The sequence below is a fragment of the Mytilus californianus genome, unplaced genomic scaffold (assembly GCF_021869535.1).
Source record: "Mytilus californianus isolate M0D057914Y unplaced genomic scaffold, xbMytCali1.0.p SCAF_9, whole genome shotgun sequence".
Taxonomy (NCBI): Eukaryota; Metazoa; Mollusca; class Bivalvia; order Mytilida; family Mytilidae; genus Mytilus; species Mytilus californianus.
Genome location: NW_026262745.1, coordinates 9342157 through 9367478, shown reverse-complemented (window position 1 = coordinate 9367478; position 25322 = coordinate 9342157). Strand labels below are relative to the sequence as shown.

The 25322-nt window shown below is 32.0% G+C and overlaps 1 protein-coding gene across 1 annotated transcript; it reads left to right on the top strand.

The window, feature by feature from the left end:
• The first annotated feature begins 49 nt into the window (after nt 1-49).
• On the top strand, nt 50-23570 carry LOC127716620 (exosome complex component RRP43-like). The gene is made up of 11 exons (XM_052222869.1): nt 50-79; nt 5123-5159; nt 8504-8567; nt 9097-9170; nt 9793-9838; nt 11001-11106; nt 12010-12055; nt 14762-14858; nt 16260-16380; nt 16589-16692; nt 23437-23570. Exons 1-11 carry the CDS (start codon nt 63-65, stop codon nt 23547-23549), a joined length of 825 nt encoding a protein of 274 aa, XP_052078829.1. The 5' UTR covers nt 50-62; the 3' UTR covers nt 23550-23570.
• The last annotated feature ends 1752 nt before the right edge of the window (nt 23571-25322 follow it).

Sequence of the window (25322 nt, the reverse complement as noted above, 5' to 3'; positions counted from 1 at the left end):
AAAAGTAAAATATGGACCAATGAAAATTGGTCTTTCAAAATCGATTTGGCAAAGTTGACAATATGGCGACAGACTTCAAGTGAGCACATGCAGATGAAACAAATACTCTTGTCTGCTAATAATAACAAACCAAAAAAATACAAATAAGAAAGAACCCCCAACAATGACTTTTAAACAGCCTGTTTGTCAGAGGACAGACATTACTATTGGCAATAGAAAATGTCAACATTACACACAAAACGTAAAACAGAACAACAAGACGAACTAATTCTAGTCACTTCGGCACCTGGTCAAATCGGCACCCGTTATAGTCAATTCGGGACGTGGTTAATTTGGCATCCGAGGTAGTTATTTCGGCACCCAAAATTAATATTATGTTTGCAAGTAAACTATTGAAGACTGCTTTTTTATAATTATTTTGAACATTTTGACTAGAGGCTGTAAAGGTGATGCATGTAACAGAAGTTCCAATGGAAACTTTGTTATAAACAATGGGGCCATAATATCTGATAGCAGAACCTCTATTTCATGACAACTGCACATTCAGGGCTGCCAAGTCTCACGCATTTTCATGCATATTTGGTGGCATTTTCCTTTGATCTATTGTTTTTTCTCTTTGATCTTTACAATTTTGGCCAAATCTCACGCATTTGCTTCTTGAAAACTTTGCAGTTCTGCACATTACTAATAAACATAGGCTACAAGATTGGTGCCAACGTTATTCATTTATACAAGTAGACAGGAGATGCAGGAAAAAAAACAATTTAAATTACAATCGGATTAAATTAGATTTTATTCTCATCCGTGGATTAAACATCAGCTTGCCTAATGGCTTCTTCATGTTTTTTTTTTCAATTATAAAAGATAAATAAATTGCTTCACCGAGCGCAGCTGGATACGACAGCAGAGGTCCAACCCTGAACAGTTGGGGCAAAAATGGACACAATATTCACGCTTGATACAGGACTGAATTTGGATTGTAATTCATAATAGGTTTCTGACACAGAATAACTGTAGTCAAAGAACTTAGAATTGGTTATATCATGTATATGATTTGAATTTATATTAAATTTTTTGCTTTTGTGCAATACACTATGCTGTTGCGAATTGACCTCCCCCTCCCAAAATTTTTTTTTACCCCCCTTCTTTTTCAAAAAAATTACATAATCATGACTAAAATTAATATGCCTTAATCAGCATTTTTAAAATTATTAAAATAGTAACTTCTAAAAATAAATTGACAGCTAATCACCTCAAGACAATACAACATTTCTTTATACATAATTTAAAAGCAGTGTAAGGGAGGTAATTCAAACACAACATTGTACTTAAGTAATTGTATATTAACCAGGACACCCTTGTTTTTTCTCACTTTTTTGCCCCTAATTCCTAAACGGTTTGAGCCATAACCCCCCAAAGCCAATCTTAACCATCCCTTTGTGGTATGGAAACTTGTGATATAATTTCAGAGAGATCCATACACCGTTTCACAAGTTATTGTCATGAAACTAGAAAAATGCTTATTTTGGCCCCTAATTCCTAAACTGTTGGTACCATAACCCCCAAAATCAATCCCAACCTTCCTTTTGTGGTTATAAACCTTGTGTTTAAATTTCATAGATTTGTATTTACTAATACTAAAGTTATTGTCCGGAAACCAAATGTCTGCGGACAACGCAGACGACGTGATACCAATATACGAGGTCCCGCTAAATTTTTTGCGGTCGTATAAAAACTACCTAAAAATTGTTAAAACAACAAACAGGTTATTGTTTGTAATTGATAAAAGTTCATAAGTTTTTAAAGTGATAACCAATCAAAACAATATTAATAGAGTATTGAGAAAACTTTAAACAGAAAGCCAACTGATTATTGTTTGTTGTGTATTCTTACTGCTTAATTACATATGCTGAGTTTTTAACGATGTAAGAAATGAACCTATGAAATTGTAAGTTTTGCAAAAATAATATATATAAAAAAAAAAAAGAAAAACTATTCTCAAATAAAAAGGAAAGTAAATGTTAAAAATAATATAAGGTGCCAATTGAATTGTCGAATGCCGAAATGACTTTAACATGTTTAAACAGGTGCCGATTTGACTAGATGCCGATTTGACCAGGTGCCGATTTGACTTTTTCTATAGGTGACGAATTGACCAGGTGCCGATTTGACTTGTACCCTAACAAGACTACCCCCCCCCAAAAAAACCTTAAAAAGGATGGGAGTTGAACTCTGGAAGGAAACACAGTGTTTAACCAACTAGTAGCAATTATTGTCAAAAGAACAAGGGTAGCATGTTCACATCGAGAGTGGGAGGTTGTGGTTTCGAATCGGGTCTGGTCAAAGCGCTTCCATGTTAATGTGGCCCCAAGTCGATCCGTCCCAAGTCGTTTCGTCCCAAGTCAATCCAGCCCCAATTTAAAAAAATATTTATAAGGGATAAAAATATATGAATTGTAATACATAAAATGTTTATGAATTTTATGAAAGGTGGCTAGTACAAAAAGTTTGCCTTTGATGAATATTTAAATCTTTAATTTTCATAAGATGAGACATTTATTTGAATTTTTTTTTTAAATATGTCAAATATTTATATCAAGATTTCATATAGAAATATAATATTACTTGAATATTAAATATTTGAATTAAAATCAAATTTGGATTGTAAATAATTATTTATCTCTTCAATGTGTGAATTAAGAAAAAACTATTTTTTCCCATGATATTCCCAGTTATCATGGAAAATTTCTGATTAATCTTCGATACTTTGTGCAAATTCCATTTACCCTGAATCAAATACATCACCAAATCCTCCGATGTTAATATACATTATTCATTATTTTATTATGGGGCCGGATCAACATGGGACGAAACGACTTGGGACAGATTGACTTGAGCCGGATTGGTTTGGGGCCAGAACGACCTGATACTGGTAAATCCGAAGACTTTAAAAGTACAATTTGCTGCTTCTCTGCTAAGCACACAGCATTAAGGAGGGAGAGCAAAGACTGGTTGGTTTGGAGTCAGGGTAGGGTGACATGTCTTCCTGCAATCTGTTACCTTGTGAACTAGCATGTGGGTCTAGTACAAAGAAGGGTTAATATTCATATAACATTAACATGTTCTCATCCAGAATATGCATTTTATATGCCTCTGGACATTAAACAGCCTTCCATCATCAACACAAATTAAAACAAGATTCAAATTTTAAAATGTCATTATATAATGCTATGACAAAATCTAATTTCAAAAGCATAAGTTTATATTGCTGTAAATTATGTGTAAAGGCAACTAACCTTGATTCAAAGACTTACTTTTTTGTACTTTGCATCCATTGTCTGAAAACATTTTCCAAAGATTTTCTTAACCAAATTCACAGAATCAATTAAACATGACACAATTCATCCTTAGACTGCCTAGATTATAGTTTGTAAACTTTATTTTAATCCACCGACCAACATAGCTACTATGGGGAAAATAAGAAACTAAGGGAAAATGCAAGTTATTGTATTTGGCTTGAAAACACAAGTTGAAGTTATTTAAAAGAACATTAAATTATACTGTAACAAAGTTAACGAAGAGCACCAAAAATTGTAACATCAGATGAGGCATAATTGCTCAAAATGTCAAGATCTATGTACACTCCACTGTGAGCAATTTTAGTGTTTTTGCTTATTATCAAAGATTATGAGATAAACAGAAACCAAAAAGCAGAAATACATGAAATATTTGATCAGCAACTATTTACAATATCTACAAATATGCCAATATGACTGAAATCATCCTTTTAATTGACTCCTTATAAGAATAAGAATATTTATTATTCCAATCAAGGGCCCTTGACGGGCAACATAACATGTACACATAAAACAATACATCATGATTTGTAACAGAAAAACATTTTTATATATTAAAATGAAACATTGAAAAGTTCAGACAGATGTTATTATCTTCATTCTATAAAAAAATCACATACATTTAATTCCAGGCATACATTTATACATTTAGGTTTTTATAGCATTTCCTAACAGGAATAATGTTCAGCATTATAAGATTTAAAAAAAATACCTACATGTAGGTGTGAAACCATCAATTGGCTCCTTTTAGGAGTTTCTGCCCTTAAATGACAAATGTGACCAATTATTTAAAAACTATAAAAAAAAAATCATCACAGCAAATCTTTATCATGTATATTGGCATTTTTAAAAAATAATAATGGAATGAGAATGAGATAGTATACACAGCAAAACAGGGTTGGCAAAGTATTTATAATGGGCCAGTGTTTTTCCTGGGATGGCAATAACCCAGAAATGGGTAATATAATATTTTTTACACAGAGTTAATAAGTTGAAACGTAATTTAGTTTCATAGTATTATTTCTAGATATACACATTTTAGACTGATAAACAATGAGAATAATTTTTTCATGACATTTACAACATCTTCTGCAAATGAGGACACAGATCTTAAATTCAATTAATTTTTATTCTCTTACTATTCTAGATTTTAAGTCCCCAAAATATCTTAAAATGTTGTTATAAAAATTTTGTATCAGTGAGTGTAACATGCAAATATGACAGTGATGAAAGCTAAATCAAAGATAAGGTGCTTGGTTTATCCACTGTTGTTAAGATGTTTGCAAACTACATCCATGTATGACTTTTACAAATTATTATTTGGACAAAGTTACAACTTTTCACAACATCTGTATTTTAAAATAACAACCCATATTGTTCACCTATATGAAATTTAAAAAATGTATACACCACATGCATGACATGACAATTTGAACAGTCATTTGAATAAAAAAAAAATGCATATAGAATTACCAATTACATGTAATTTACTCTTCAAATTCATATATTTGGGCCAGTTTTCACGTTTAAGCAATCTAAAGTTAAAAGACCATATGATTATTAGGCTTTAGTTCATCTGAAAGTAGCTATCTTGCAATTGGTATATATTGTTGAGTAATTTAAGCTTTCTAAACTGAATTTCAACATGGTGAAAACTTGTCAATTTTTTAATGCTCTTTCTTTGTTGATGTACTTTTCACTTTTAAGGAACTATTTTTTTGCCTATAATAAATGCAGCTAATGAAAATGACAATATTCAATTACAGAACGGCAAGACCAGTGGAATATTACAGAAAATATTTAGTAAGTATATTATATTATTTTGTACATATTTATATCAAGAAATCGGTAATAAGATTTAAAAATTCTCATGATTTTTAATCTGTTTTTTTTTTTCAACAGTCCAACACTAACACTTTTTCATCCTGATTATAAATAAAAAATGATAAAATTTCTATTTGTTTATCATGCTAGAATAAAATAACCATAAAAATTTGTAAGGTCATACTATTTTCTCCTATTCGTTATTTTAATGAACATTATCATGATTATGTCCTGTGTGGTTTCCTTGTTCTGGGCCTTAATTGATTTAAATTTAAACATGATAATACTGATCATATTAAATTTCTGTGACTAAATCGTTGAGACTGATTTTGCCAGATGACATCACAAAGAATGAACGCATTTAAAAGATCATTCAGTAGTACATTTATTTTTGTGAAAATTTTCAGGCCTGTATGCATGGTATGTGATTGAGAATTTCTCATCTTTAGATAAGAAAGCACACTTTGTTATCCTTAGCATACCCACACTCGAAATTCAGAGTATCAGAAAACAGGAAGTAGGTGACTAACAAAAGCCAGCACACTTTACAACTCATCAAATATGAAATTACTCTGTTCAGTAGAATGGCAGAAATTTATGACAAAAATTTAAGTTCATTCAACATATTGAATAATTTGAAGTACCAGCAAACAGGAAGTAGGTATCTGACAGATCTGAAAAGCCCACAAAACTTATAGCTTATCACTGTTAAGCTGCTGATCAATATCAAGTCATTCTGATTAGTAGTTTCTGAGAAAAGTGAGACGAAAATATTTGTTGGACAGACAAATGGACAGATGGACAAGGGGATTGCAATACAGCCCCAACTCCTAGAATGGGGGTATAATTTGGAACTATATGGTCTACTACCATGACTACATTTCAATTATCTTGAGTATTAATTAAAAAAAAATTAATATGCTAACTGACATAACTAATATGATGTGAAATTCCTGCTAGATTATGCTGTCCACACTGATCTTATGACTTTGTGTTTATTATCATATGCTAAAAAAAAGGGTGATAAACTTCAGTAACCGATAGTAAAGTGAAGATTTACTGTCAATTCAGAAATTATTGCATGCATTTATTATTGTGATTTTTATACGACCGCAAAAATTAAAAAATTTTTGGTCGTATATTGGTATGACGTTGGCATCGTCGTCGTCGTCGTCCGGCGTCGTCCGAAGACACATTGGTTTTCGCACTCTAACTTTAGTTTAAGTGAATGGATCTCCATGAAATTTTACCATAAGGTTCAATACCACGAAAGGAAGGTTGGGATTGATTTTGGGGGTTATGGTACCAACAGTTAAGGAATTAGGGGCCAAAAAGGGGCCAAAAATAAGCATTTTTAACTTTCAGACAATAACTTGTGTGTAAGTGTATGGATCTCTCTGACATTGTACCACAAGGTTCCATATCACAAAGGGAAGGCTGTAATTGATTTTGGATGTAATTGCCTCAAAATTTTAGGAATTAGGGGCCAAAAAAGGGGCAAAAAACAAGCATTTTTCTAGTTTCATGACAATAACTTGTGTGTAAGTGTTTGGATATTTCTGAAATTGTACTACAAGGTTTCATATCACAAAGGGAAAGCTGGAATTGAGTTCGGGGGTAATTGCCTGAAACATTTAGGAATTGGGGGCCAAAAAGGGGCCAAAAATAAGCATTTTTCTAGTTTCAAGACAATAACTTGTGTTCAAGTGTATGGATCTCTCTGAAATTGTACTGCAAGGTACCATACCACAAAGGGAAGGCTGGGATTGAGTTTGGGGGTGATGAATCATAAGGGGGTTCAAAAAATTTGGGGGGGGAGATTTTTTTTTCTTTCTTTTTTTCCTTTTTTTTTTCTTTTAAAATTTTCCATTTTAAGTTGGTTATTTCTGATTTATATTTAAAAGCAAATAATAATGATATGGTAGGAGATACACACCAAAAAGGATGTGTAAATTTTTATATAATAAGTATTGTGCAATAGCAAGAAATTTTCAATTGCACAGTATTGCACAATAGCAAGAAATCTTCAATTGCACAGTATTGCGCAATAGCAAGAAATCTTCAATTGCACAGTATTGCGCAATAGCAAGAAATATCCAATAGCACAATATTGCGCAATAGCAAGAAATTGTCAATTGTACAGTATTGCGCAATAGCAAGAAATATTCAATTGCACAGTATTGTGCAAAAGAAGATACTTCTTATAAATTGCTTATTTCTTGATCAATTTCAATGGGGTTTTATTCTTGAATTCTTGGGGTTCTTTAATATGCTGAATATAACCGTGTATTAAGTTTTTGGATTTTGGGCCCCGTTTTTAAATTGGTCCACATTGAGGTCCAAAGGGTCCAAAATTTAACTTTGTTTGATTTCATCAAAAATTGAATTATTGGGGTTCCTTGATATGCCGAATCTAACCGTGTATTTAGATTCTTAATTTTTGGTTCCGTTTTCAAATTAGTCTACATTAAGGTCCAAAGGGTCCAAAATTAAACTTAGTTTGATTTTAACAAAAATTGAATTTTTAGTGTTCTTTGATATGCTGAATCTAAACATGTATTTAGATTTTTGATTATGGGCCCAGTTTTCAAGTTGGTCCAAATCGGGGTCCAAAATTAAACTTTGTTTGATTTCAACAAAAATTGAATATATGGGGTTCTTTGATATGCTGAATCTAACCATGTATTTAGATTTTTGGGCCCCGTTATCAACTTTGTCCACATTGAGGTCAAAAGGGTCCAAAATTAAACTTTGTTTGATTTTATCAAAAATTGAATTCTTGGGGTTCTTTGATATGCTGAATCTAACCATGTATTTAGATTTTGGATATTGGACCATAATAGGTGAATGTCCAATTAAAATTTTTTAAGTTCTTAGACCACATTCATTCTGTGTCAGAAACCTATGCTGTGTCAAATATTTAATCACAATCCAAATTCAGAGCTGTATCAAGCTTGAATGTTGTGTCCATACTTGCCCCAACTGTTCAGGGTTCGACCTCTGCGGTCGTATCAAGCTGCGCCCTGCGGAGCATTTTATTCAAGAATGGAAAAAAATGCCAGATTAATTACCCGGTACTGTGATATCATGAAAATCTGCATACAGATATATGTAACATATATGCGAGTTCTTATTATTGCGATAGTCACCCAGTCGCATTATTTGCATTAATAAAAATCTCGCAATAATTTCTGAATTTACAGTATTACCTGATTGGTAACAAACTTTTCATAGGTCATGTGATAACCTGCCAAATTTAACCTATATACATGTGATATAGAAATCTGTAAGTGATGTCTTTGATGTATGGTTGTTTTTATTAGGAACAAGATGTTAGACCTGATGGAAGAGATCTTGGAGAATTTAGAAGAACTGTACTCAACATTGGTTTGTAAATGATATCATTTGTTGTAATAATGCTAAACATGTATATATATCTACTTTGAAATTTCTGATGGGCTAATTGCAGGAAAAATATTACTTGAGGATGGAGGTGGGGGTTGAAGGCATGTTTTATTCAAGACCCATGAAGTCATGACAGTTTATAAAAAATCAAATAAGTTTATTTGTATTGTGAAAACTGTTAGAAACTTTATCATCCATAATTATTAAAACCAGTACGGTGCTGTCCAAAGGACCAGGTTTTTTTTCTAGAATAGCCTTCAGTATATTTTGGTATAAATGTACTTGCTTACTAGTTGCAATCATTCAGTGAAAAATAGGTTTAATTTATAAGGAAAGCGAGGAATTTGGTAATCTTAATGTTAAAGATATGCTGGGAAGGTCTGCATATGCAGATCTTTTAAATAGTGTAAGGCCATGCAAATTTTTACTTTATTTTATTGTCAGTTTCAAATTTATACCTAAAGTAAAGAGTTAATCCTGATTCTAGTATTGTGATATTTTGATACTTTAGGATGTGTGACAACAGCCGATGGATCTGCACTGGTCAAGCTTGGTAATACTACAGTAATGTGTGGTATAAAAGCTGTAAGTACAGAATGAAAAAAAAACATTTATTTGTTCTGAATTTAATCAGAATTCTACATCAAGATAGGTAGGTTGGAAAAAACATTTTTTCATGGTTAGTCTATATGCTTTGTTTTGTTTGCACAAGTAATGACTGGGAATGAAATCAAAGATGAGAGAATATAAAAAAGGCAGAAGAGTTTTCTATTCTAATTAAATAATTGCCAGAATATGTGACATTGAATATTAAACCAGTGTGATTTCAATTTACTGGTATTTATGAATCAATTATGATGTAGGGTAAATTTCATGAGACAGCAACCCAATTGCACATTCAAAATAAGATATTTTCAGGTCAATATATGATCTTAACCAATAGACATGTGTCCATAGTGATGGTCATTCTTTAATTCATTGATAAGCAAGCTTCTCATAGATAAATCCATCAAATAGAATGAAATATTTTTATTTTGTATATAATACCTAACATTAACAAATGTTGTAGTTCTTTGATATTTGATATTTTTTTATTTAGATAGAAATGCAATAAAATGAATACTGAAAGAAATATTTTTATTTGCACCACAAATTTGTATCCATTGACAAATTCATGTTGTATATGACTGATTGATTTGTTTTGCAGGAACTTTGCAAGCCAAAAACAGAAACACCTAAATGTGGTTTTATAGGTAACCTATGCATTTTAAAATGTTGTATAAGACAGTATAAAAACAAAATGCTTCAGTCTGAAATGTCAACAGAAAAAATATAATGAATGCTGGTCAAATTCCTCTGTTTTAACGTCGTACCAACATTTTCTTTTGTTTCCCTGTCTGTCACAATTGTCTTTTGCTAGATCTTTATTTGAGAAAACTGTCACTGTTTCAAGGATACAGGATTTTACAGTTGTGATAACCACTTCTGTTGGATCAATTGAAAATTTGTACATTAGATCAACCACTTACTATAAATTAAGGTTTCTTACCATGAAATCAACCAAAGTCTGCATGTATATCATAGATATGATAAGTTCCTAATAGATAACATAACTAGTTATACTTGTAAAAAAAAGGTAAGGAAATTCATGTAGTAAAGGAGCAACCAAATACCATAGGTCACAGAAAAATAACACCAAGACCAAAGAGGATAAGACAAACAACAGACAATAATTCACTACATTGATAAAAAAAACCAAGTATTGAGCAACATGATCACAAACAAAATCTTTGGGTAAACTCAGGTGCTTTTGAAGGGTAAGCAGCTACTGGTCTACTAGGTTAAGGACTGTTCCATGTAAATGTACATGGTACCCAGGATAGACACTTTCAAAATGATGTAAACCCCTATAGAGGCAAATTAAAGATTTCACTTGCATATTCACTGTACTTGACACCAACCAATAGTTGATATTTTCATGTGACTTCCCTAGGTGCCATGTAGGTATTTATGGAACAGCTTTAAGTAGATTTCTAAAAGTGAGAACAGCCCTAAGGTAAAGTCAAATGAACAAAGCAGTTTTATCTGTCGATCAATATTATTTTACCTTCTAAAAAATTTTCAGGAAGCTTTTTATAGAATTTTATTTTAACTGACAAGTGGCAAGGAAATTGTCTTTTCTGTAATTAAGCAGGGTGCCTTTGCTCCTCTGATGAGTTGCTAAACAAAAACATATTAAATTGTAATACAATTTTATACATTTTAGGTTTTCCCTCCCTCTGCTGCTGCCTCTTGTAAATAGAAGGAATTGTTATGTTTATCTTAGTTGATTTAACTGTAAAATATTTTATATTGTCCATACTGAGTTTCAAGGAATGTTAATATTTTATACAAACATCAATTTTTATTTTTCAGTACCAAATGTTGAATTATCTCCCCTTTGTTCTCCATATTTTCGCTCTGGACCTCCAGGAGAGCAAGCTCAAGTGATGAGTCAGTTTATGTTGGAAGTTGTTAATCAGTGAGTACATTTTTTATATGTTTAAATATATTATGATTGTTGGCAAATTTTAACTTTCAACTAAAACTCCTTTGCATTTTAGTGATGGAGGACCAAAATTAATATATAGCATTTTATTAACTTCAAATAACAAACTAAGACCTGATGAATAAATAACTGATACTAATGGATGAAAATGTTTGCATTTGTCCTTTGGGCATGAGAGAAACAACTTTCACTCAAGGAAGACAGATAAGTAACAAATGTACCATTTAAGAGTAGCATTTATTTTGGTTGTATTGCACTCCCACTTTAGGAGTGGGGCCAAATTGCAATCACCATGAATGTCCGTAAGTCTATTCAACTAGAAATATTTCTTAGGTACTTCTGAACAGAATGACTTCATATTTGGTCAATACTTGACAATGTTGGAAGGTATGAGCACTATTGTGATCCAGAGGCGGATTTAGAGGGTTTTTCAGGGGGCCGGGCCCCCCCCTTTTGTGGGAAAAATTTGGTTGATTATATAGGGAATCACTGAAGCATGACTGGAGCAGGCCCCCTCTTAGGCAGTCAGTGGGCCCCCCTTATGAAAATTTCTTGGTCGGCCACTGTGATCTGTCAGACACTTACTACCTATTTGCCAATACTTTGAATTTTTTCAGTATGCTGAAATCAATTTTTTCATCACACATTTCTCCAGTTTTACATAACAGAATGACTTCATATTTGGTCAGCATCTTGACAGCGAGATGTTATGTGTTAGAGCTTTTCAGATCTGTCAGACAACTACTTCCTGTTTACCAATACATTGACTTAGAAGTAAGTGTATCATTAGCATGATAATATGTTCAACTTCTTGTTTTGTCATCATTTTAATTGAAAAATTGCTTTGAAAATAATAAAGGTATTTTTATTTTTTAGCTCAAAATGTGTTGATTTGGAATCATTATGTATAACACAAGGCAAGGTTAGTATCTTTACCTTTACAAGTGATTAGTATCTTTACAAGTGATAAGTATCTTTGCAATTGATAAGTATCTTTGCAATTGATAAGTTATTAGGGTAATGCTGCCAAATCAACACAATCCAGGAAATTGCTGGAATATTACCTAATCTGCTGGACATTAAACAACAATAACTAAATCAGTGTATAAAGAAATAGTATCCAGGATATGGATCACTACACTCTAGCAAAAGCAAATGAAAGAAAGGATATCAATGAGACAGCAACCCCAACACCTTAATAAATTGAAAGACATTTTGATAAATTCTTGCAGCTTTTGGGAAAAATTTTATTTCATGCAATGGTTGACACATTTAGAAATTCATGTAAAGTTATGACTAAGGCACTTGTTAAAACCCTCTACTTGTATGACAACCATCATTGATCCATACAATTAAAACATCTTCAAACAATGAGTTATATAAACTAAAACTCTGATTTTAAAAAGGTTGTCGATCTGTTCAAATTTACTGGGATATGAATGCTGAGTTTAAGTATTCAGACAAACCACAATTTCTATAAAGCCAAATGTTTGTAAAATTTCTTAAATCCATGAAATAAAGGTCCTACAACGATAAAAGTACAATTTATAAAAGAACAATTTTCCCTCAATCCGTGAAAATAAATTATACAGTTATAGCTTGTAATCAATTCAACATCTCCATACAATCAACTGGAAAAAGAAAAAAAAATAGGTACAAGTTCTTATTAGGGTTACATGATCATCATGAAAGTTACATAACAACAGGTTGAGTTGATTTGGTAACTAAAATTGAGAATAGAAATGGGGAATGTGTCGAAGAGACAACAACCCGACCAAAGAGCAGAAAACAGCCGAAGGCCACCAATGGGTCTTCAATACAGCGAGAAAATCCTGCACCCGGAGGCGTGCTTCAGCTGGCCCCTAAACAAAAATATGTACCAGTTCAGTAATAATGGACGTCATACTAAACTCTGAAATATATAAAAGAATAAAAGAAACTAAAATTAAAAATCATACATGACTAACAAAGGCCAGAGGCTCCTGACTTGGGACAGGCGCAAAAATGCGGCGGGGTTAAACATGTTTTTTGAGGTCTCAACCCTCCCCTATACCTCTAGCCAATGTAGAAAAAACAAACGCATAACAGTTTGCCCAGTAAAACTCAGTATAAAAGAAGTCCGAGTTCGATGTCAGAATAGGTAACAAAAGAAACTAAACAAAATGACAATGATACATAAATTAACAAAGGACTACTAGCAGTTACTGACATGCCAGCTCCAGACCTCAATTAAACTGATTGAAAGATTATGTCTTCATCATATGAATATCAAGCACAATCCCTCCCGTTAGGGGTTTAGTATCATACCATCATAAAATATATGAGAAGAACATAACCCGTATCATGCCAACAACTGGTTTTAGAATAAATGTGTTTATTTCCGATGCAAAGACCCTATAAGTGAATCAATATTAAACATATAGTTATACATATACCACTTGAATTGGTTTTAACATATACTGAATTGTATGTTAGTTTGCTGTGATACACTTATATATATATTTTTTATATGTTATTTCAGTTTGGGTATTGTATATTGGTTTGTTATTTGTCATTTGACACTCGGCTATGAATAGTAGTATTTATCACTCTGTCTGTTCATCCATCCATCTGTCCATCAGCACTTAACTGAATTCCAAAATTTCATGCACAGCTTTTATACCTTTAAAAGGAAGGTCCGTTTTCTGTTTTGTGTAACTTTGATGAAAATTGGGGAAAAAAACTTTTAAGAAATCACATCTTTTATTGGTAGAATTTCTAAAAAAAAATAACACAAGAAATATGATTTCATTCCCAATGACAAAAATTGATTTTTGTGATGATTTGGGTGTAAAAGTTGTAAATTGAAAGAAGAAAATCTATTTGTGCTAGGATAGTTGTACATAAATTTGATGTAAAGGTATTATAAGCTTTTCAAAATTGTTTCCTGGTGTCCAAAATTGATTTATGTATTATAAGATGTGAATAGATGTTGGGGAAATCCTAGATTTTACTGAAAAATCACAAAATTTTGAGAATTGACTTTTTATGCTAGGATTTCTACCAAAAAATAGACATTTTTGTGTAATGAAATTTCAAAGGGATTGAAGGTGCCAACAAATTTTAAAAATGGTATAAACTTTCTTTTTGTTAAGAAATCACAAATTTTGAGAAACATCTTTTTATGCTAGAATTTCAACAAAAATTGATAGATAGATATAATATGTTGTTAAGAATTGTTGTTCAATGTTAAAATTGTAGTTAAAAGTTAAAACATAGTTTTTTTTTTTGAAAAATGATAAACTTTGAGAAATATCTGTTTTTACTTGGATTTCAATGAAAATCCATATGTAAATTTTAATTAAAATTGTGTGATATAAAGTATAATTTGCTATTTCAAAATGATTCTTTGTGTAAAAAATTATTTGTTGCCCACCAATTACAAAAATGCCCACCAAAAGACATAGTGCTTGGATTTTAACAAAACTTATATTTATTGAGAACCTATCCTGAATTAATTGCTGGGGTCAAAGTTTTGGAAAATTTACAACCCATGAAAATGTCTTGTTTTGTATGCATCAGTCTTTGTGTCTCACACAAAAATGTGCAAGCTGGGCCCTTGTCAACATGTCAGCATTCTATTTTACAGTTTGTGTGGGTATTGTACTGTGATTTGTTATGTCTGGACTATGATGGTAATGTGACTGATGCTTGTGTATTGGCATTGTTAGCTGCACTCAAAAATGGTTAGTATACAAATGTATAACATTACAGAATAATTTCTTTCATAAATAAAAAAAAACAAGTATATGGTCATATTTGATCAATTCATATACAACCAGCCAAGACTGGCAGGTTTAGGGATTTTCATAAAGTGTTTGGCTCATGTTCATTGTCATGGTAGTATTCTGATCCCTAGATGTTTATTTTACTTGATGTAAGGCATTAACAATCAGTCAATCTTTTTTGGTAATTGAAGTTGTTTAGTTGTCTCATTAATATTTAAATCACATCTCAATTAGAAATCACTTAGTAAAATCAAGTCAACATAGAAATAAGAAGATGTGGTATGATTGCCAAAGAGACAAATCTTTACCATTGATTAAATGATGTAGAAGTAAGCAACTATAGGTCACTGTACGGCCTTCAATAATGAGAAAAACCCATACCGCATAGCAAGCGATAAAAGGCCCTGAAATGACAAATGTAAATCACTTCAAACGAGAAAACTAACAGCCTGATTCGTGAACAAAACAACAAATGGAAAACAAATATGTTCGACAACCACTGAAATAAAGGCTCCTGACTTGCATACTCTAATGCATTGCAGGCACTTACACAATTTTAAAAAGTATCAACATTTTACCAGTATACAGTCTAGACTTTTGTATGGATGCCACTCTAGATTAGGGTCAATTTGTATATTCATGTCTATTATGATTATCATTTTATAGTTAATTCCACATTCTTATAGGTAGATCATTGATATTTTACCACTTTGTACATTCAAGATACCAGTTTATGGGTCATCGCATTTTCTGTGACTTTATCTCTTCTCTTAAGAGAGCATATCATGTAGAATGGTTACATAAGACTGATTAAGAAGATTGATTGATTGGTGTTTAACACCACTTTCAGCACTATTTTGCTATTTCGAGGCAGTCAGTTTTTATTAGTGGAGGGAGTAGCAGTCAAGATTGGAGTCAGACCCACGTGTACGTGTGTGATTCTTACTCACAACCACAGTGTTGACAGGCTAGTGATGCAGTAGTTCAACTACTTAGACCATTCGGCCACCGAGGCCCCTCTGATCAAAAAGAAGCTTATTCATTTAGGATATATGGAGTATTGCACATATATGTACATTTGTGATGATTGGAAGCATGGTCATTTATTCATGAGACAGAAACTCAACAACACAAACAAAACAAATAAACATCTCGTTATCAATTTGTGGGAGAAGTGTATATAGAATTCATTTATTGACATTTCTAATTGTAGTGACAAAACATATTTTTATCATCTCATGAAAAAAAAACATTTGGAAGACATCAAAGATAAGTTACTAACCTCAAGACAAACCAAATGATAGAAATGGTGTGGAATTTTTTATCTATTCATTGTTTGACATTACAATTTATATTTAGTATGTTTACCAACTATCAGTATTAATGAAGAAACAGAAAATCCTGAAACAGACCTAACAAAGAGAATACCATTACCTATATCATCACAGCCTGTATCATCTACATATGCTATATTTGATGAGTAAGTGGAAATATGTTCATTATATTCAATTGTGTTATAAATTGGAAGATAACTGGATTTTTTCTTCATTAGTTTGTTCTCTTAAAACTTTACCTTGTGTTAGGGTTAAGGAATGTGCTAGATTTTTCAAATTTTAAGAAAGAATCTGTATATATCTATTTCTGAAGGTTGCTATTGTTAGTACTTTATATTGATTTATAAATTTCAGTAACATCCTGTTTGTTGATCCCACAGCTGAGGAAGAGAACTTGGCAACTGGTATTGTAACCATAGTAACAACAGATGACAAATTATGTCTAGTTCACAAACCTGGTAATTATTCGACATTTACAAATAACTTTCAATCAATTGTCCAATGTGTCCAATGATCCCACCTGCCAACCACCATGGCTGACATGGCTCAAAATAGAACATAGGGGTTGAAATGCAAGTTTTGTCAATTACCTTGAAATCTCTATAGAAAAGAGAAAATCTGACGAGCAAAAAAAAGAGAAACTAAAATGGAAAAATGATCAGCAAGACAAAATCTACTATTTAGTCAACATAACCTAAATCTTCAAACATCTCCTTATAGGAGTTATTACCTTAAATGACAATGTTTCCCCTATATCTTACATTTTTGCCTATTATTATACGACCGCAAAAAAATTTTGCGGTCGTATATTGGTATGACGTCGTCGTCGTCCGAAGACACATTGGTTTTCGCACTCTAACTTTAGTTTAAGTGAATGGATCTCTATAAAATTTTACCATAAGGTTCAATACCACAAAAGGAAGGTTGGGATTGATTTTGGGGGTTATGGTACCAACAGTTAAGGAATTAGGGGCCAAAAAGGGGACAAAAATAAGCATTTTTGTAACTTCCAGACATAACTTGTGTGTTAGTGTATGGATCTCTCTGACATTGTACCACAAGGTTCCATATCACAAAGGGAATGCTTGGATTGATTTTGGGGGTAAATTGCCTCAAAATTTTAGGAATTAGGGGCCAAAAAAGGGGCAAAAAACAAGCATTTTTCTAGTTTCATGACAATAACTTGTGTGTAAGTCTATGGATCTTTCTGAAATTGTACTACAAGGTTCCATATCACAAAGGGAAAGCTGGAATTGAGTTTGGGGGTAATTGCCCTAAACGTTTAGGAATAAGGGTCCAAAAAGGGGCCAAAAATAAATATTTTTCTAGTTTCCAGACAATAACTTGTGTTCAAGTGTATGGATCTCTCTGAAATTGTACTGCAAGGTTACATATCACAAAAGGAATGCTTGGATTGATTTTGAGGTAATTGCCTCAAAAACTTAGGAATTAGGGGCCAAAAAAGGGGAAAAAAAAAGCATTTTTCTAGTTTCATGACAATAAATTGTGTGTTAGTCTATGGATCTTTCTGAAATGGTACTACAAGGTTCCATATCACAAAGGGAAAGCTGGAATTGAGTTTGGGGGTAATTGCCCAAAACGTTTAGGAATAAGGGGCCAAAAAGGGGCCAAAATAAGCATTTTTCTAGTTTCCAGACAATAACTTGTGTTCAAGTGTATTGATCTCTCTGAAATTGTACTGCAAGGTTCCATATCACAAAGGGAATGCTTGGATTGATTTTGGGGTAATTGCCTAAAAACTTTAGGAATTAGGGGCCAAAAAAGGGGCAAAAAACAAGCATTTTTCTAGTTTCATGACAATAACTTGTGTGTAAGTCTATGGATCTTTCTGAAATGGTACTACAAGGTTCCATATCACAAAGGGAAAACTGGAATTGAGTTTGGGGGTAATTGCCCAAAACGTTTAGGAATAAGGGACCAAAAAATGGCCAAAAATAAGCATTTTTCTAGTTTCCAGACAATAACTTGTGTTCAAGTGTATTGATCTCTCTGAAATTGTACTGCAAGGTACCATACCACAAAGGGAAGGCTGAAATTGATTTTGGGGGTAATTGCCTCAAACTCTTAGGAATTGGGGACCAAAAAGGGGCAAAAAACAAGCATTTTTCTAGTTTTAGGACAATAACTTGTGTGTAAGTGTATGGATCTTTATGAAATTGTACTACAAGGTTCCATATCACAAAGGGAAAGCTGGGTTTGAGTTTGGGGGTAATTACCCTAAATGTTTAGGAATTTGGGGCAAAAAAGGGGCCAAAAAACAAGCATTTTTCTAGTTTCCAGACAATAACTTGTGTTCAAGTGTATGGATTTCTCTGAAATTGTACTGCAAGGTACCATACCACAAAGGGAAGGCTGGGATTGAGTTTGGAGGTGATGAATAATAAGGGGGTTCAAAAAATTAGGGGGGGGGGGGGGGTTCTTTAAAATTTTTCATTTTAAATTGGTTATTTCTGATTTATACATAAAAACAAATAATAATGATATGGTTTGAATAGGTAAATTAAAATTTTTTAAGTACTTGGACCACATTCATTCTGTGTCAGAAACCTATGATATGTCAAATATTTAATCACAATCCAAATTCAGTGCTGTATCAAGCTTGAATGTTGTGTCCATACTTGCCCCAACTGTTCAGGGTTCGACCTCTGCGGTCGTATCAAGCTGCGCCCAACGGAGCATTTTATCTTGAAAACTATAATAATAGAAAGGAAATGTAAAAAACCAAAAAAATCAGCAGGACAAGATCTACAAATATGTCAACATAGCTGATATTGTCAGTTGACTTCTTCTAGGGGTTATTGCCCTTTTGTATCGGGAGTGAAAGTTGTGATGTTTAGTTCGTATATAAAACTATATAATTCCAAGCGTTTCCCGTCTTGTTTCCTATTTTCCCTGGTTCTGAGATATTAGTCATATAATAATTAATTCTTTAGAAGTTCTGATGGTTTATTAAACTATTGATTACATCAATATTGTCCATACACTTTAAATACAATTCCGTGGTCAACGTTCTTACCATAAATATTATTGTTTCCCAAGGTTTTTCTAGCAGCCGTCAGTATGACGTATTAAATCCGGGCTATCTCGGGACTACGCGCAGCTGTTAGTGTACCCACTAAAAGACCTGACTGGGCTCAGGACCAAAGAAAGTGTCCCGACCGGAAGTACAATATAATTGTTAAAACGTCAACCACTACACTTTAATGACAATTGTTTATGGATTTTTGCATTTTGGGCAAAAACTATAGAAGATAGAGAAACTGTTAACAGAAAAAATTATCAGCTACACAGGTCTAGTTTCTTTCTCTAGTACTGGTATATGGGATGGAAAATGGTGTTGAAATAAAATTATTAAATTATTTTTTTGTGAAAAAATTCAATTTTGAAAACTAAAATTGAAAATTCTAAAAATAGATTGACAAAATGTGTACAGCTTTGTTTTAAAGAATACCACTGAAAATTTTTCTCCAAAACAAATTGAATTTCTCTATAAGTGATGGATGAAAATATTTCACACTAATACAAAAGGATATTATTTTGCACAGTATAGTGATAGCTACTACATGTGCCAAAGCCATCTAATTGACAAAATTTATCTTACGAGTTTTTGCAAGTAAAGAAGTATGCATTAAAATCAAACTTGGTATGACTGTATGCAGATAAAATGTGGTAGCAAAGCACTTTTGTAACTATAAATCTACATCAATTCAGCAAGGTTTTTGTCGAGCCTGTGACTTTTGTCGCAGAAAGCTCGACATAGGGATAGTGATCCGCGGCGGCGGCGTTAGCTAACTTCTTAAAAGCTTTGTATTTTAGAAGGTGGAAGACCTGGATGCTTCATACTTTGTATATAGATGCCTTATGTTATGAAGTTTCCGACTGTCACATGTCCATTGTCCATGACCTCATTTTCTTGGTTCAGTGACTACTTGAAAAAAAAGTTAAGATTTTTTGTAATGTTAATTTCTCTCTTATAATGAGTAATAAGAATAACTATATTTGGTATGTGCGTACCTTGCAAGGTCCTCATGCCCGTCAGACAGTTTTAACTTGACCTCGACCTCATTTCATGGATCAGTGAACAAGGTCAAGTTTTGGTGGTCAAGTCCATATATCAGATACTAGAAGCAATAGGTCTACCATATTCGGTGTATGGAAGGACTGTAAGGTGTACATGTCCAACTGGCAGGCGTCATCTGACCTTGACCTCATTTTCATGGTTCAGTGGTTATAGTTAAGTTTTTGTGTTTTGGTCTGTTTTTCTTATACTGTATGCAATAGGTCTACTATATTTGGTGTATGGAACAGGCATGGGGTAATGCAAATTTGTAATTATGGTAATGCATTACATTTTTCCAAGTAATTGCATGTAATGTGTAATTCAGCAATTTTAGCATTACATGTAATTGTGATTTAATGCATTACTTTAGCAAAAAGTTGTGTAATTTCATGCATTACATTGCATTACATGGCATTACTTTTTTTCTGACACTATATATATATCTTTTAACAGATTGTTTGATATTTAACAAAAGCAGAATATAAAATTTCTTGATTAACTAAAAAATTATCATTTGAATATTGATTTTCTATTTAATTTTCACACTTTACCCACTTGTACTTAATCTTAAAGAATGGAATTATCATTCTCTTACTTACTTTATTTCATTTTATTTCATATATTTTCCTGCATAAAAATATTGATATTTGAAAAGCATTACTGTAAAAGTGTTCCATTGTTGTCAAAAGATCAGAGAGTACCTTGTCATAATTAAATAACAGATAATTGAACATTGTCATAAAACACTAATTAGTTTGTTTTACAATCAACAACATTTGGTCATAAATTAAGTTCTGTGTTTATTTTATAATTAGGAAAGAATTTCTCAGTAAATATTTTGATTGAAATTTAAAAAAAAAAAAAGCAAATGTATATTTATAAAAGAAAAGTTAACATTAAGTTAAAATGAAGATTAAACTTCATCTCTGTCACTTCTTTTTAGAGAAACACAGAGATGTATTATATATTGAAACTTTAAAATCAAAGATAGAAGAGCAACCAACTTTGATAAGTTTTGTGAAACAGTCAGGTAGTCCGAAATATCACTGGGATTATCCTAAGCAAAAGGAGGCTACAGATGCATTAATTCAGTATATTGCTCGTGATTTACTTCTGTTTGCTAAAATTGATAGCAAAAACTTCAAGAACGTTGTTGAAAACTTGACCCAAAATTTAACATTCCAAGCAGAAAACATCTCTCGTCTAAACTTATTCATACTAAAGCCAAGGATATGCTAGAATCTTTTGTGATTTCATGTTGTTTTTCAAAATGCTTGATTTTTCTTTTCACTTGATAATAAAATTTACAAATGTAATGTGTAATTCAATGCATTACTTTGCAAAATTAATTATAATTTAATGCATTACTTTGATAAATGCATGTAATTGTAATTGTAATTTAATGCATGGTTTTGTCAAAGTAATTGTAATGTAATCAGGCATGGGGTAATGCAAATTTGTAATTGTAATGCATGGTAATGCATTCAATTTTTCCAAGTAATTGCATGTAATGTGTAATGCAGCAATTTGTGCATTACATGTAATTGTAATATAATGCATTACTTTAGCAAAAAGTTGTGTAATTTCATGCATTACATGGCATTACATGTCATTGCATTTTTCACATACTTCATCTTTAACATATTGTTGGAGTTTTAACTAAACCAAATTTAAGATTTCTTGATTAACTAAGAATATGTTAATCATTAGAATATATTCTTTATTTCATCTTATTTCATACATTTTCCTGCATAAAAAGATTGATATTTGAAAAGCATAACTGTATTGTTGTCATAAAATCAAAGAATATCTTGTCTTGCTTAAATAAAAGATAATTAAACACTAATTAGTTTTACAATCAATATTTTCACCATTTAGAAAAATTTTCATTAATAATTGTCTATGTTTATTTTATAATTATGGAAGTAATTCACAGTAATTAAATATTTCGTTTAAAATTTAGAAAAAAAACAACAAAAAGTATATTTATAAAAGTAAAGTCAACATTAAGTTAAAATAATTAAAATTGTAAAAGTCGAATTAAATAGACTTTTTACATGTATACTTATATTCAATTCATGGAACAGTTACTGCATATGCTAGAATCTTTTGTGACTTCTAGTTGTTTTTAAAAATGTTTAATTTTTCTAGTCACTTAATAAAATTTTCAAATGTAATGTGTAATTCAAGGCATTACTTTGCAAAAGTAATTGTAATATAATGCATTACTTTGATAAATGAATGTAATTGTAATTGTAATATAATGCATGGTTTGGTCAGTAATTGTAATATAATGCATTACATTGCAATGTAATTCGCCCCATGCCTGAATGTAATGCATTACATTGCAATGTAATTCGCCCCATGCCTGAATGTAATGCATTACATTGCAATGTAATTCGCCCCATGCCTGGTATGGAATGATTGTAAGGTGTACATGTCTAGCTGGCAGGTGTCTTCTGACCTTGACCTCATTTTCATGGTTCAGTGGTCAATGTTAAATTTTTGAGTTTTGGTCTTTTTTTCTAATACTATATGCAATAGGTCAACTATATTTGGTGTATGGAAATATTTTATGATGTACATGTCAGTCTGGCCGGTTTTATTTGACCTTGACCTCATTTTCACGGTTAATAGCTCAGTGTTAAGTTTTTGTGTTTTGGTCTGTTTTTCTATTACTATAAGCAATAGGTCAACTATATTTGTTGTATGGAAGGATTGCAAGCTGTACATGTCTGCCTGGCATGGTTCATCTGACCTTGACCTCATTTTCATGGTTCATTAGTCAATGTTTAGTTTTCTTGGTTAATTCTGTATCTTAGAAACTATAAGCAATAGGTCAACTATATTTAGTGTATTGAATGATTGTAAGGTGTACATGTATTTCTTGTTTGGTTTATATGACCTTGACCTCATTTTCTTGGATCATGTTAAGTTTATGTGATAGTTGTAGTAGAGCTTTATATTTAGAACTATCAACATAATATCAATGATTAGTAAAGAAGGCGAGACATTTCAGCGTGTGCACTCTTGTTTGTTTATATAATATTTTACTTTTATTTACATATTTCAATCTTTAACAATGTGAGCTGTTTCTAAATAGTACTATTTTCCTTTCTAGGTGGCAGTCCATTACGTCCTGAACAGCTAACAAACTGTTTTGACAGATCATTTGACAGAAGTAAAGAAATTAGTAGACTTATTGATGAAACAATACACAGTATTGATAGATGAAATAAAATAGTTGCATTTCAACATGTACTGTATTATGTTTTGCAGGAAATGTTACATTGGAGGATGTATTGATTGTTGTTGTTGTAAGTTAAATGTCAAAGGCAAATATTTCATGCATATTCAGGATGATGGAGTTCTCAATGATCCATTTTTCTTTGTATAAAATATTGAAGAAAGAAAAGCATATCATTTTTGAACTGCAATAATATATAGTTTTTTTTTTTCATCCAAATTAATTATTTTAGTTACTTTGTAGTTTTTAAAAGCTTGCCCTCATTGAGTTCAAATGGTGTGAATGCTAAATCTCTAAAATTATGAGTAGGACTGGAATGCAATTATGAACAGATGTTGTTCTTGATATGTTGATGTGTATGTTATTTTGTTGTGCAAATTTGATGTTCACATAGATATATTGATTCTACCACACAACCCTATGATTATGATATTAATCCACTGAAGATAGTTAAATTTTCAAACTTTGAAATGCAAGGTTTAACAAGAGGTATTTAAATTAATCTATTGAGACTGGATAAATATTGTACTTGACAGGGTTAAGTGACAGAAGCTGTTTCTCTTATGATTCAATAGAAAATGCTGACCATGTTCTGAAAGGATATTGCGAGAAATCATATGAGACAAATTTAATCAAAATTTATTGGTATAAATGCACACAAAATTAGAGAACAATATCCTAAATTAATAATTGGTGTCAAAATTTATTTACCAGTAGCCATTTTCAAAATTGCTGCAAAAATGTGATTGAGAGTTTATATCTTAGTAGTTTATGATAAAATGAATTGATTTCTGTTGTCAAGTGTAATTTGTCTGCTCCCATTTTCAAAATAATTTGGCCTCCATGTTAAAAAATTGATTATTTTAGGATTCTAACTTGACGTTCTTCAAACGCTTTGAGTACACACCCGTGGTAAAATATGAATATATTGTTTGGGCTGTTCCGATCGTACTCCCACGTCATATGCTTTTTTATGAATGAGCTACCCGACGTCATAGAACGATGACGTAAGAATATAAGCATTTTACGGGAAAATACATGCTTGTGAAACCGAAAATCATCACAACAAGTAAACGTAAACAAACGATGCTTAAATGTGTTATATAAGCCATTTTTTGTATACATATAAGACATATAAGTACAATTATCATTTAGATTCATCCAAACCTATCTAAATATGTTATTGTAAATAGTTTAAAAGCATGTCATCTATTCAGTTTGCTCCGGTCTGTAACGTCAATTTAATAGTGCGTTTATTTATGGGAACAGCAAATAATGCCTTCATCTAGAGCGCTTCGATCCAAGACAATTGCCGTATTTGTCCTATTAGAATCGAAATAATTCATGGGGGCTTGAATATATCGTGATTTTACCACGGGTTGGCCCTTTATGACAAATATTTTACCCATCGCTCAGGGTAAAATATTTGTTATAAAGGGCCAACCCGTGGTAAAATCACGATATATTCAAGCCCCCATGAATTATTTCTTAATTGATAACCATACATTATAATTCAAAAGAAAATTAGCGTTTCACTGGTAATTAAATTTCCTGTTTTGTTTGTACCATGGAATACTAAAGAACATGTATTGCTTTGTTTGCATCAGTATTGATTTCTTTTTTTACCCCCCGCGTAACGCTTTGCGGGGGACATGGAAATACCGGGCGTCCCTCCGTTTGTCCACTCGTCCTGTCTGTCCGGTCTTGTTAGCGCTCTCACAGGTACAATTCTTGCCCGATTTTTATAAAACTTATACTAT

What these genes read in the sequence shown, in the direction of transcription:
- LOC127716620 (XM_052222869.1), top strand. An exon ending in TAATGTGTGGTATAAAAGCT is followed by an intron (nt 9,171 to 9,792) that starts GTAAGTACAGAA and finishes TTTGTTTTGCAG; the next exon opens with GAACTTTGCAAGCCAAAAAC. An exon ending in TATGTATAACACAAGGCAAG is followed by an intron (nt 12,056 to 14,761) that starts GTTAGTATCTTT and finishes TCTATTTTACAG; the next exon opens with TTTGTGTGGGTATTGTACTG.